At 47.3% G+C, this 14751-nt stretch overlaps 1 protein-coding gene across 2 annotated transcripts in view; it reads left to right on the top strand.

Moving 5' to 3' along the window:
- Window positions 1–14751, top strand: part of Galnt9 (polypeptide N-acetylgalactosaminyltransferase 9) — an 80119-nt gene that overhangs the window by 60471 nt on the left and 4897 nt on the right. Inside the window, exons 6-8 of one of the 2 annotated variants that reach the window (XM_028777392.1) lie at window positions 410–527; window positions 11859–12044; window positions 13556–13693. In XM_028777392.1, coding sequence (XP_028633225.1) covers window positions 410–527; window positions 11859–12044; window positions 13556–13693 — 442 coding nt within the window. Of the gene's footprint in view, window positions 1–409; window positions 528–1256; window positions 1353–11858; window positions 12045–13555; window positions 13694–14751 lie in introns of those variants that run through there. The other variant, XM_028777393.1, reaches the window with a different exon arrangement.

Here is a 14751-nt window from a genome sequence, read left to right as displayed (position 1 = left end):
GCCCACTATAAAAGGAGCTGCTTGCCTCCTCCTCTCTCTCTTACTCTCTTACTCTCTTGCCTCTAGCTTCTCTCTGTCCCCTTGCCCTTGACCCCTTCCCTTCCCCCTCTCTCCACGTGGTCATGGCCGGCCTCCACTTCTCTCTTCTTTCTTCACCATCTTCTCCTGTTTCTCTCCCCACCTTTGCCCTCTGCCCTGAATAAACCCCCTCTTCTTTAGAACCGTTTGGTCTGGTGTTGTCTGTTCCAAGCTGTGCGCCGAAGTCTAACAATACCCAAGACACATTGATGTCAGTAGGAACAAGTAGCACGGGGATACTGAAGGGGCAAAGAGGTTGTGGTCTCACACACAGATAAGGCTCCGGGCCAGACCCTGGTGACAGCCTCATTCTGTATCTCTCCTTCCCCAGGACACCTGCCATGATTGGCTGCTCGTTTGTGGTGGACCGGGAGTACTTCGGGGACATTGGCCTGCTGGACCCAGGCATGGAGGTGTACGGTGCAGAGAACATTGAGCTGGGGATGCGGGTGAGTGGGCACACGGCTGGCATGCTCTGGGGAGCCAAGACTGTCTACAAGGGTGGGCCTTAGGGCTCAAGCTGCTTGGAAGACTGCGTTAGCCCAGCCAAGACAAAGGCCCAGTGGGAGTCCTCGCTAGCACTTTTTAAGCGAAGCTCAGCCCAGGTGGACACGTTGGGGGTGGGGGGAATTGGTCCTCCAGCTAACTGAATATAGCTCAACGCACCTACCACCTTGGTTACAGGGAAAGGAAGAGTATCCATAGAAGGCACAGATGCCCCCTTAAGGGGAAGCATTGGAACAGCCTGTGGTGGAGGTGACAGGCAGAACTGGCAGGGGGTGGAAGGGGTGGAGAGGGGGGGCACACACAGGGTAGACTGTGACCTCAGGCAGAGAGGTTGTGGGATAGAGATCAAGCAGCCATGAGCTCTTACACAACCCCTGTGAGACAGACGTGGGCAGAGGCTTGCCCTGAGGTTTTGCCTCTGTATCCCTAGGCTGTTGGGCCTCTTGGAGCCATCCATCCATAACAGATGTACTGGTCACCTCATAGCTAGGTTTTATGACTACAGAGGGAAAAGGAGAGGATGCCCTGTTTTTCCCTCTCCTGGCTTCTAGGGAAGGTGATGATTAGAGAAAACTAAGTGTGTTCTTCAGAGGGGAAGATGGAGTAGGAAATGAAGCAGGGAGGGGCTGAGGCAGGAGCATTGATTGCAACAGAGAAATTTAGTGAAACATTCTAGTGAGCCACAGGAGCCTGGGCAGCAAGGCAAGATATAGCAGGCAATTTACTGACCAGTGCAAGGCTCTGGGGCAGGCTGAGACACTCCTAAGGTTTGTGTGGCCGTACCTCAGAGATGGGAAGGTACTCACCTAATTGGTATAGCAGGACAAGCACCAGACTCCACAGCTCTTGATGCCTTCTTCCAGGATGCCTCTGACTTGTGGGATGGGAGAGGCTACACAGAGAGGACAAGACATAGCTAAAAGAAGAATTGAGGAGGGGGTGTGGGGAAGAAGGAGAAGGAGAAGAAGAAGAAGAGGAAGAGGAAGAAGAGGAAGAAGAAGAATTATTGAGGAGGTAGTGATGGGGAGTGGGCTTGCTCCTCAGACTCTGAGCTATCCTGAAAGAGGCCAGCCATTTTCAGTGGTGGGTGATGGAGGGGAGAATGGAAAGCAGCTTCCCCGCCATATTGGTTTTGGGCATCTGGAAGGGCAGAGGTCTCTCAGGGGTGTGGGGCTGACTTTGAGTGCATGCCACAGATCCTGAAGTCCCTTCCAAGTTCAGCATCTATGAAGCCCCGTCACTGGGAAAGAACTCACCGCAGCCTTCCCCAAGCCTCAGTTGCTCCATCCGTGTTCCGAGTACTTCGTGGAGAGAACAGTTGTTCAGTGCTTTGTTTTGTTCTCAAAAAGGAAAAAAAAAAAAGTCAGGTTGGATTTGGAAGCTGGTGGTCAGGGCTGAGGAACAGAGGCTGTGTATGGCAGACCTGTGCTAGGCTCTGACTTCCTGGGGGACAAAGAGCAGACTCGGAGGAAAGCTTCAGGTCGATTTAGAGTTTACAGGAAAACCCAAGGACAGGTAAGCTGTGAACTTCACAGTCGGTCGGAGGAAGAGAGTAGAGAAGTTAAGCATCCAAAGTGGTCAGCAGTATGATGGCAGGCAGCCAGACCATGGGGAAGGAAGCCCTAAGCCTGCATTAGGGAGTTGAAATGCATAGTTAGGCTCTGACTGGCATCCCAGATAAAAAGAAGAAAGGGAATTGTTGAATCTTTCTGAGTCAGAATGCACAAAGGTGGGCAGACCCGGCAGAACTCATGGTTCATAGGGAATTCTGGGAAGGGATGTTATAGAAATAATAGCCCTTTTCATTGAGAAATGTCTCTGCATACTTAGAGATAAAGGAAAGGCTTTTTACCAAAAAGCACATGGCTAACCGGGGCTAATGGCCAAATACAACATGGCCACTAATAGATTTTACTAAGTTGGTAAAATCTAAGTAAAACTTTGGCTCATGCATGTTACGGTTATCCTTAAATTTCTTTTAGGTCCCAGCCCCAGGTTATTCTTGAAACAATTTAAACAGAGACAGGCGACTACAAGTCTGACCACTTGAGCAGATGGGAGATTCTCCACAGCAAAGATGTCACCAGAATAATTTCTTAAGTCAATCTGTGTTGTTTTTTTCAAATAGTTGTTACCTGGGGTTGTCTTTCCCATCTGGCACAATTATGCTTTTCCCCAGAAAGGAACTGGGGCTTTATGTCAGACCAGGACTTAACACTGGCTATGGCCCTGTACTGCCCCCTTAAGCACGTCAGAGGCATGTTCTTTGGGAATGAGTCTAATGGCTGGTCAACTCTGATGAACAAACATTTACACTCTGGTATTGTAAATTTGTTTAACAGGCCTAGTTACTTATTTTTAGTGTATTTAGGAAGCAGCACACCTTAACTAAGATTCTACTCTTTGTGATTTTATGTCTACAAGGCCCAAAAATCCTTTGTAATTTCAATTCTACTGCTTTGAGTTTTTCCTACATCAGGAAAGTACATTATCTTAAGGTGAACCCACCTCCCTAGGGGTAGTCCTGACCTTCCCCACTAGATTAACCATTAAGGGAAGAGACAAGAGTGTGGCTCCACCTAGAGGTAAAGAGATCTGCACACAGAATTGAAGAGGGAGCAATCACAGGCTCCCAAGCTGCAAGACTGCATGTCACTCACTCCAGTCATGTGTGAAGCACACAAGTGAGCCTAATGTGTATATTCTATTTTTATTTCTGACTGCATTTAGGGGAGGCTGCATGGAAGCAGACAGTTTCAGCAAGATAAAATAAACCAGAGAAGGAAGGGAGGGAGGGACAGGCTGACACAGCATACTTATACAACCCTGAGGGGATGGGCAGGAGGAAAGCCAGCATTCCTCTGAGCCAGCCCACTGCCAAGAAGCTCTGCTTTCCTGTCTAACCCCAGAGGCTTGGAAGGCTGAGCCCAGGACCCTCTGTTTTCATTGTTAAAGATTGGAGTCTGAATACCAGAGGGCTCTGTAGGGAGGAACTCTACTTATCCAGAGACCCAGAGTCCTGGAAGGAACCCCAAACCAGGAGCCCAAACAGTATTTGGGAGCTAAGCAACAGGCCTGGCCCATGGAGAGGAATCAAGGTGAGCTGCCCTCCCCTCAAGGTATCCAATTTGCTTCCATTGAACACCTGTGTGGCTCCAGGTCCCTTTAACTGTGGGGGCAGCCCCCTGCTGAGGTACTTCATTTTAGAGAATCTACAGGAGCCATCTCTAGTCTTCCTGAATGTGAGTGTTCTCTAAACATGTCTCTAGTATTAAAGAATAATTGATGAAAAATGGCTCCTCCTTGGAGAGTGAGTCCAGAAATCGCCAGGGAACAGGCATCTGTGCAGTCAGTATCGATCGTGGAAGCTGTTTTGCTCAGATCAATGTAGATCTATCTGACCCTTTAGGATATGTTCCTGCTCCCTGCAATGACCCTGAGATGATCACTGGGCCAACACATGTGTGTAGACAAAGAGGATTCTCGAGCAGAGAGATCCAGGGCGCACTGGAATTTGGGCAGCTCCATCACACCTCTCACTCATAGTGCCCAGATGATCTGGAAGCAAACAAGAGGTTAGGACAGACCCATGCTAGAGATGGCAAGACAGTGGGGATGACAGTGGTAGTAAGACATCCCTGCTGGCTGGCACATCACAGGATGCCTGTGGCTGAGACAGGACCGGAATGGTTAGCGGCTGTTGGGTGAGAGTCAGGGTCTTCCAGATATTTCTCAATCCTAAAGTAGGTAGACATCATAAAAGTAGCTTTTTAAGAGAGAAAGCTGCTACTGGGTACTTGGAAATAAAGACAATGGAAGTCAGGAATGAGCAGAGGTAACCAGGTATGAAGCCTATCTCCATGATGGCTCAGAAGAGCTGGGCCTTTGCCGTCTATGGTGACAGCAGCAGCCATGCCCAGGTTTTGCGGTCTTGGTGGACTTCCATACTGTGTCCCTGGACTCTGCACAGGCCTCCTGTCTTGGTCACTTTTCTTATTGCTGTGACCAAATACCCAATAAAACAACTTATGGGAGGAAGGAAGGAAGGAAGGAAGGAAGGAGGGAGGGAGGGAGGGAGGGAGGGAGGGAGGGAGGGAGGGAGGAAGGGTCTGTTTTGGCTTGTAGCTTGAAAGTGCAGTTTATCATGGCAGAGGTGTCACAGTGGCAGGAGCGTGAGGCAGCAGATGACACTGTGTCCCTGGTCAGGATGCAGAGATGGACATTAGCTCTCAGATGCTTTGTCTTCTATTCAGTCTGGGACCCCAACCTATGGGATGCTGCTGCCTTCCTTCCTCAGTTAACTGAAAAACTTCCTCACGGACAGGCTCAGAGGTGATTCTAAATCTTATCAAGTCAACAATCCAGATTAGCCACCCACCTTCCAAGTCTAAAAGTCCCAGTGCCCACGCCACTGGATGATTGATGTCTCTGCCTGTCCAGGGCCCATTGCCGCCACCCACTGTGAGAACCTGGATATGGCTGGGGTGTCTTCAAGGACCTATTGTCCTGTCACAGATAACATATTCATGGGCTCTGGTGTGATTGATCTCTGAGGCTGAGATCCATGCTTCGGAGGACTGTGATACCTCATAATCGAAATGCTCATTTAACCGTATGCAACCCCATCCTGAGAGGCCATGGGGAATGCACGCATGAATGCACACACAGGGGAAACGTTCACAGCGTTACCAACAGCTGGCCCCACCCAGCTCTACCCAGGAATTCTGAGTAGAAAGGAGATGCTCTTCTAGGACCTTCTGTGCCCTATATTTCCTGAGGCCTGGATACTGGACTGACTGACCCAAATGCCTATGGTTCAAGGCCCTTCAGAAGGCAGAACTGCATTTCTCTGGACACTCCAGCTAGAGGCTTATTGCCCTGGGTCTTAACTACCAGTAACCCGAGTACTTGGCAGCTTCTGTGACCCTCAGCTTCTAGCCACAGTAAATGGTGGCAGCAGACAGCTCAGAGCAGCTGGAGTGACAACTGCTAGTGACACAGCTCTTAAGCAAGCCTTAGGTGCTGGGACCCTTTGGCCTGGAGTGACAGGAGTTACAGCTCTCAGGCTTTGGATGTCATAATCCTTAGCCTTTAAAGCTGTGCAGCTCTCTGCAATTCCTCCAGCAACCAGGGCCCGTACTTCCTTGTCCAGGGCTCTCTTCTCTCTTCCTTTCTCCAGTCTCCACTCTCCACCTGCTCTGACTTGCTCACTACCTCTGCCCCCTCCTCCGCCGCCATGTTGTTTCTGCTCCTTGTCTCTTTACCCTTGTCTTTGACTCTTGTCACTGCTGCTGCTGCTACCCCTGCTGGCCCACTACCATAGACTTCTCTTTATGTTACCAGTTCAGACTGTTGCTATCATACCTGGGGGATGGGGGGGGGGGTCAGCAAAGGAGGAAGTCTCCCAGTGACTCACAAACCTAGATGAACAGTTTGCTTACATAGCCAGAAAATGGGTGTGGCCAGGGCGTTTGCACCAATTACTGCAATCCCAGTCATGACATAGCTCCTCTTGCACCAATCAGCTGTTCACAGATGTTAGCTTCAATCACGGTCTTCTTGCCTGTACAACGCTCTTAACCACTAAGTTATCCTTCCAGCCCCTAGAACACACTTTCTGGAAATGTCTTTACAGAATAAGAACAGGGTCTCAGCTGGATGGTGGTGGCAAATACTTTTAATCTCAGCACTGCGGAGGCAGACACAGGTGAATCTCTGTAAGTTTGAGGCCGGCCTGGTCTGTAGAGTGAGTTCCAGGACATCCAAGGCCACACGGAGAAACCCTGTCTTGAAAAACCAAAAAAAAAAAAAAAGAAAAAAAAAAGAAAGAAAAACCGAACCAAAACAAAACAACAAACAAAAAGAAGAGGGTTTTGCAGTTTTTTCTTCCTTGTAAAAATCAGTTCCAAGGCTAAGGCCAGTCCCCACGGGGTAGGGTCCTGGGCCAGCAGTGGGTGATTCCTGGACAGGATGGAGCAAATGTCCTGCTCCTCAAGCCGCAGGCAGTTTACAGAGCAGAAGCAAGCGTCTGAGCTTCTGCTCTACGGCTGGCTTTCCAAAGCAGACTTCGTTAGATTTTGTCCTGACCTTTATTAAACCTAATGGACGTAGCAGAATCATTTCCCCCTAATTGGCTCCAGGACTTTCCTCATTAGGGGACGTGCAGCTGGTATGTCTACAATCACAGGGATGAAAATTGACCTGGAGACCTCAGAGTCCCTCTAATTGGATTGAGTCGATTAGAAAGGCTGTGTGGGCCATCATATTAATCACAGGTCAGAGACAGTGAGAACAGGGAATGGGGAGCAGGGCATAAACCTGTGGCTGCAAACCAGCATCCTGAACAGGTACACACACACCCTGTTCTCCCTCTGAGCTGTTCTTATCATGCTGGCCTCACAGCCTGGCTCCTGCTGAATGGAAGCCTTCATGTCTCTGTTTAGGTGTCAGCCTTAGAGCCCCTCCATCTTGCCAGCCTTCCTCATGGAAATTCCTCAGCCCCTCAATGCTTCTGCTTGGCCACAGGACATGCAGACTGCATGGGGAGAGTTCTCTCTGTTTGGTAGGGGAGCTCCTCGAGGAGATACATGATTCTCTGCTAAATCATGTTATGTGTAACCCCCAGAACATACCACAGGAGTCTGCAAGTAGCTCCCTTCTCTTCACCCCTCCCCAGCCAGTGCTGCAGCCCACTTTAGATGAATCCTGTATCATTCCTGAGCTACAGAGTCACTGACTGTATGTACCATGGTGACACCAAGGGCTTTTAGACTTGGGAGATGCAAATGTTCTGCACTGAGCCTTATGAGAGCAAAATTCTAGTAAAAGAGGGAGGCAAGGAGACAGGAAGTTATAACTGAGCAAGGTGTGCGTCTGAGGCAGGGAACAGGACATTCCCAAGATATTTGAGTCCCAAGAGGGTATCAGACCTCAATCCAAGGTGACCGGGGCTGAGAGATCAACTTAGGGTTGTGTCAGATCTGAGATCATTACCACACTGTCATTATTTATATTGGAGTATCTCAGCTGTTCCCCTGCAAGTGGGTGGCCTAGAAGGAGCCTGCTTCCAACAGCTCTGACGTTAACTGCTGCAGGCTGCCAAGAGCTCTCTAGAGGCACTGGCTACATGGGAACTCTAACATGCAAGGAGCAGGGCTAGCCTGGACACGTCCTATGGACCACACTATGGCTGCCATGCCGCTATGGTCCTGACTAAGAATGTCTGTGGGAGGCAGGGCGGAGGAGTCCTTTGCTGTCTGGGTGTCCGACAAGAGTAGTCATAAGCTGAGTATCCTCATCTGCCAGCTATCACACATACACAAGCCCCAGCTGTGGGAAGCAGGCGTTGCCTGGGGGTGGGGAGAGGATGAAGGGTATCTGCTGCCTCACGAGTGGAAGCATCACAGGCACAGTGATTCCCTGAGACTTACATTCAAGCTCATCTGTTGCACCACCAACTACCTCAGTCTGACTCCCAATCCATTGTAGAGGAGCCTATGAGAACTAACTCTGGAACTGTTTAAGGATTAAACACTGTGGGTGTTCACAGTGGTTCTGATAAACACTTGCCCATCTTCTTTTTGTTTTGTTTTGTTTTGTTGTTTTGTTTTGTTTTCAAGACAGAGTTTCTCTCTGTAGCCCTGGCTGTCCTGGAACTCACTCTGTAGACCAGGCTGGCCTCGAACTCAGAAATCTGCCTGTCTCTGCCTCCCAAGTGCTGGGATTAAAGGCATGCGCCACCACTGCCCGGCAATGCTTGCCCATCTTCTTAAACACTGTTTTACTTCCCTTTATGAAACCGGCTTGATGAGGCAGGGGCCGGGGAGAGGCACACTGGCTCAAATAGAATTGGAATTGGCCCAGTTTGTCAGTGGCAGGTGTGCCCCCGCTGAGAGCCTGCTTGTGGATATACGTGTGCACTTGTAAGCAGTAGGTCATGTGTTATTGTGTCTTTGGTGTGGTTCTGCAGATATCCTTGGGGTGACCCGCTGGAGCAGCATGTCTGCTACAGACATGTATCCATAGTTCCTCCTCCTCTTCCACATCCTCAGATTCATGGTGCCAGCCTGGCAGGCACTTGTGGCTTCTCTGTGTCACCAGTCTGGAAGCGATAGCTTGGTCTGACTACTCTTCCTTTCTTTCTTTCTTTCTTTCTTTCTTTCTTTCTTTCTTTCTTTCTTTCTTTCTTTCTTTCTTTCTTTTTCTTCAGAGCTGAGGACCGAACCCAGGGCCTTGTGCTTGCTAGCCAAGCGCTCTACCACTGAGCTAAATAAATCCCCAACCCCCTGACTACTCTTATAACAGCTCAGTAACCCCTTGTAATATGACTCTGAAAATAGAGTTACCCAGTCAGATGAGGCTTGTATTTGTACAGCTTTTGATATAAATGTTAGTCCCTTTTTCTGCCCCCAGAAGGATATTTGTGTGTCTGTGTGTTATATTTCAATGTGCACATATGCACATGTATGTGTATGTGCATGTGGTATATGTATGTGCATTATATATAGATTATACATCTGTATGTATATGTGAGTGTGATATGTACATATGTGAGATGAGTGTGGCATCTGTGTATGTATGTGTGTAGTATGTATCATGTGTGATATGTCTGCATACATGTGAGATATATATATGTCTATGCATGTGCATGCATATGGTATATAGTGTGGTCTTTGTGCATATATGTATTTGTGTGGTATGTGTGTATGTGTATACGTATTTATGTGTATGGTATGTTCATATGTGTATGGTATTTATATATTGTAGTATTTGTGTATGTGTGTGGAATGTGTTGTGTGTATGTGTGTGAATGTATGTGTATGGTGTGTGGAATATTTTCTTTGGCAGTGATGCCTGAGGGAAGCCATTGTTCTTGTGACATGTGGGGCTGATCAACCGTCGTTTTTATTTTCTGCAACTATGATAGACACTGAGGACGTAGCTTTGTGGTTTTGAATGAGTCTGAACACTGTGTGCAAGTGTTCACCATATGTTTTTCCCTCCCTGGCTGGCTTTGCTTGCTTGCCCCTCCTTCTCTGGCTCATTGAAGAGCTGTTCTGCCCTCAGGGATATCAGCTCCCTGTGAGGTTGGGAAGCCCCTTCCTATTGCATCTGGCTTACATTCTGGGAACTGGGCTTTTCCTGGTGTTTTCTGGAGGGATACCAGCCCTTTAAATACCTTCCTGTTGGCACCACAGAGTTCCCAGCTGAGAGCTCGGTCAGTGTGCAGTGCGTGCTTGTACTAACTGCCTTTCCACTGTTTTAAAATAGAGGCTCCTCCATCCTTTGCCACAAGAACAGCCTCTGCCATACACTCTGTGTGTGTGTTAGTGTGTGTGGTGTGTATGCATGTCAGTGTGTGGTGTGGATTTGGTGTGTGGTATATATATGCATGCCTGTGTTGGTGTATGAGTAGTATATATGTGTGTGTGTGTGTATGTGTGTGTGTTTGTATATAAACATGCGCATGTGTGGTTTTGTGTATATATGTGTGAGTCTATATATATGTAAATGTGTATGTTAGGTATGTATGTATGTCAGTGTTTATATACATGTGTACATGTGGTTTTGTGTATGTATATATTTATGTGTATGTGTGCATGTATGTATGTATGTTTTTGTATACACATGTGTAGTTTTGTGTATACATGTGTGTCTATATATATGTTTGTCTGCATATGTATGTGTGTATATGTGTGTATGTGTGTGTGTATGTTTTTGTATATACATGTGTAGTTTTGTGTATATATGTGTCTATATATATGTGTGCGTATATGTATGAATATGTTTGTGTGTACATGTGTATATGTGTGTAGGTGTATGTATGCATGTGTGTATATGTGTATGTGAGTGTGTATATGCGTGTATGTGTGTGTACGTATGTGTGTATGTGTGTGTATGTGTGTATATGTATGTGTGTGTATATGTGTATGTGTGTATGTGTGTGTCTATATATGTATGTGTATGTGTGTATATGTGTGTGTCTATATATGTGTGTGTATGTATGTATGTGTGTGTCTATATATGTGTATGTGTGTATGTATGTGTGTGTATATATATGTGTACGTGTGTATGTATGTGGGTGTGTGGTATCTGTTTTGAGCTTCCATTACCTCATTGTTTTATAAAATACTTTATGTCTAGCAACTGAATATATCCTCATTATCTGTCTAGAATTTTCTCAGCTATTCTCTTGTTTTTATTACTGTGTCACAGTTTGCAAATGAAATGTCCCCTACAAGTTTGTGTATTGAGGGCTTGGTCCCCAGCTAGTGAGAAATGAGGGAAACTTTAACTTCCTCCATGCTGGAGGAAGTACATCCAGATAACACTGTGTAACCATCCCACTCCTGGGCAGACAGAAAGCAACATGGATGAGCCACGTGTTAGCCAGCTTGAGATGATCATGGAGATCAGCTGGGGAGAGCTGAGCTTAACAGAAATGACTGGAGGAAACCTGTGCTTGGTCCCAAAGTGTGAAACCCATTTCTACTGCAGGGCAGCAGATGGTGAAAGGATTCAGAGTCATCTGTTCGCCAAGACAGTAAACTACTCCACCTTCTATTGGATATGTGTGTTTGCTTAGGGTACCAGAGGCTATGTGTTATCTCCAGTTCACTGTGACTAAAATACCCCACAGCAACAGCTTACCTGAGGAGACGTTTACTTGTACAGTTGTATAGGCTCCGTTTCTCATGATGGAGAAGGCTTGTCAACAGGAGACGGTGTGCCTTTGGTGTCAGGAACATGAAGTGGGCACTGACATCATGGTTGACTAGGAAGTAGAGAATAATAGGAAACAGGATTCTCTCCTCTTGATATTTCCACAGGCTGTCAAAAACAGGACCACACACTGGGAAGAAGGCATCAAAAAATGCTTAGGGCAAGGGGGTGGTGGTGGTTTCCAATTCAGCTGCTGTTAGGCAACTGGTACCTCCTTTTATTCAACCCAAATTAGCTTTAGGTTGACTGGCAAGCTGGGCAGAGAGGTCCCTACTCAGAACACTGAGTGAGGTATATGGGTACAAATCTATGGTCATACAACATGGAAGATAAATCAGGCATGACAGGAAATCCAAACAGGGAGACAGTCTCATGCCCAACCCCTTGTGGATACAGCCTGTAGTCCACGACTTCTCCTTAGACACCTTTCTCTAACAAATCAAAAGTGTCTGGATTCCACTGGCTCAGGTGCCCTCCCATTATATGTCAGGTTACCTAGCATGTCTGGTGGCTTCCGAGGCCTCTAACCAGGTCCATTCCTCTCCCCTCAGGTATGGCAGTGTGGTGGCAGCATGGAGGTACTCCCCTGCTCCCGAGTGGCTCACATCGAACGTACCAAAAAGCCATATAACAACGACATCGACTACTACGCCAAGCGTAATGCGCTGAGGGCGGCCGAGGTGTGGATGGACGACTTCAAGTCCCACGTGTACATGGCATGGAATATCCCCATGACAGTAAGGCGGGTACTAGGTGGGTGGACAGATACAGGGAAGCTTGTAGACCCTAGGGAAGGAATTGGAGTGAGGGATTCTGGGATACTGGACCACATCCAGGCACCCTCCCCTGCACATTAGCTCAAATAAGAAAGGGCTTCTTCTCATTGTGTTGGCTCAGCCATAGTGGCCACAACCTTCTCCTCCCTATGGGTAACTGTTCCAAGCTACATGTAGCCAGCAAAGGTTGTAAGTTAAGGTCATCCATGCCCTAAGCCTCACCCCAGTGTTTCCATGTCAGCTTCTCCAGCTAGTTCAGCCTCTTTTAAACAACTTCTCTTTCTCTCCTTGTCCTATAATCAGAACCAGTCCTTATATTGTATGCCCCTTGGGGGGGGCACGTGTGTGCTTTCTTGTATTTATATGTTTGTTTTAAATGGGGTCTCACACTGCAATAGTCTGCTATTGGCTTCACTCACAATAGTCTGTTTTCTTTCCCTCTTGGGCTGGGGTCACAGATGTGTCTCACATGTCTGGCCTACTTAACCTTTGTAAATGTCTCTCTTCACCCTCCTAAGCTGGCTCACCTCCACTGAGGCAGCATGGCTGTCATTTGTATAATCACGTGGAGTGTCTGTAATGAACCACCCTGCATCCATTGCAACCCTGCTGAGATGCAGGAGACTGACCACCTTAACCCACGACCTGCAAGGTCTGATTTTGGTTTTCCCTCCAGCCTCCAGGATCAGGCTCCCATTAGAATGTACAGTCTTAATATACTAGAGACAGAACCTAAAGATCCTGTTGTCTGTAATACAAGCTGATTTAGAGAATACACAACTATATCTCTGTTAACATTGGAAGGGAACATAGGACATCAAAGCCAATCATGGGAGCCACACACATGAGGTTCACTACCCCAGCTCCACTCAGTCAAGCTGGAGGGAAGTACATGATAGCCTAGGGCCCAGAATGGACACTGGGCTCCACAACAACTCAGGTTCCACAATTCATTTGAAGGGCCACAAACTCAGCAAAGCTGCTGTGTAGGTATAGCTAGGGAGGAGATTCGTGGATTTGCAGGACCCATGATCCCCTACTAAGCCTTCCCAGTATTAACTCATAATAGTCTCTTGAGTGTATCTCTCCCCTGTAGTTCCCTAAGTTTCTGTGTCTGGGGCTTAGTTGTGGTTGACACCCCCACCCTCCAGAAATCAAACTGAGTCCAGCTGATACTTTGCGGTCTAGGGCCCCATCATGAGGTGTCACTGGAGCACAGGCAAACCCAACATGGATCAAGCAGGAAGAACAAAGCTCAGGACTCATCCCCAAAGCAAAGCAGTTGTAGACAGGCTAAGTCTGTACATATACCCAGAAGCCTCTGTGAGTTCTAGGTGAGGAGGCTAAGATGAGGCCCTGGTGGCCCAAGGCTGGGGAGCCCAAGAGTCCCTGATAGACACAGGGAAAGATCTAACCACGGGATAGCATGGATCTGTAACACTTACCCTGTCCTGCCTGCTTGTGTCCCGTAGAACCCGGGAGTGGACTTTGGGGATGTGTCTGAGAGGCTGGCCCTGCGCCAGAAGTTAAAATGCCGAAGCTTTAAATGGTACCTGGAGAACGTGTATCCTGAGATGAGGATCTACAACAACACCCTCACGTACGGAGAGGTACCGCCTCTGCACAGGGCCCCGCTGGGGTGGTGGGCTTTCTGCCCAGCACCCCAGACCTATCCCAAGATCTCGTGCCCCAGTATCCTGTGCCCTGGCACCAAAATCTCATCTGCATAAATGTGTATATTCTTGTGAATATTCTGGGATATTAGGGTATACCAAATGACATGGTTATACCCATGTTTATGAGGAGAATTACTATTAAGTCCGCATGGAAGCATATATTTGTGTGGAAAAAGATTTGCCCAAATAAATGGACCAGTAAGATGGCTCAGCAGGTGAAGGTGCTTGCTGCCAGGCCTGATGATTTGAATTTGATCTCTGGGACCTATAAGGTAGAAGCAGAAAACCAACTCCCTCAAGTTGCTCTCTGACCTCCATATGCATACCTTGACAAGCGTGTGCCCACACACAAAATGAATATTAATTAATTAATTGGGTTTTTTTTTTTTTGAAACAAGGTTTCTCAATGTAGCCCTGGATGTCCTGGAACTTTCCATGTAAACCATGCTGGTATCAAACTCACAAAGATTCTCCTTCTGGAACTAAAGATGTGTGCTGCAATACCTGGCAAAAAAAAAACTTTTATAAGAAATGTACCCAAATAGATAGGCCTGTGTATACACACTCACTTGTATAAACAGACATTTACACGTGTGTACACATGTATATGTAGATGTGTAATCTCATACATGCTGAAAAATGCATAAAATCACACTCATGCCCATCACACATATCTGCACATATCTGTGTATATATTCACACACATTCATATCAAGATACACATGTGCATGAATGCATTATTACACATGAGCATGCATTCACACATGTGTGAATACATGAACTTATGCATATACATGTGTATGTATGTAATGTATAAGTTCATAACATGCATACCTGTGCATGAGGCCATACAAACACATACTGAAGCACGTCTACACCTATGAGTACAGGTGCACACACACAGGTGCACACTCAGGTGCACACACATAGGTGCACACACACAGGTGCACACACACAGGTGCACACACACAGGTGCACACACACACAGGTGC

Source organism: Grammomys surdaster, unplaced genomic scaffold (assembly GCF_004785775.1).
Source record: "Grammomys surdaster isolate TR1022 unplaced genomic scaffold, NIH_TR_1.0 309, whole genome shotgun sequence".
NCBI classification, from domain to species: domain Eukaryota; kingdom Metazoa; phylum Chordata; class Mammalia; order Rodentia; family Muridae; genus Grammomys; species Grammomys surdaster.
Note: the sequence above shows the minus strand (reverse complement) of the source record. Positions and strands in the feature narration are given on the sequence as shown.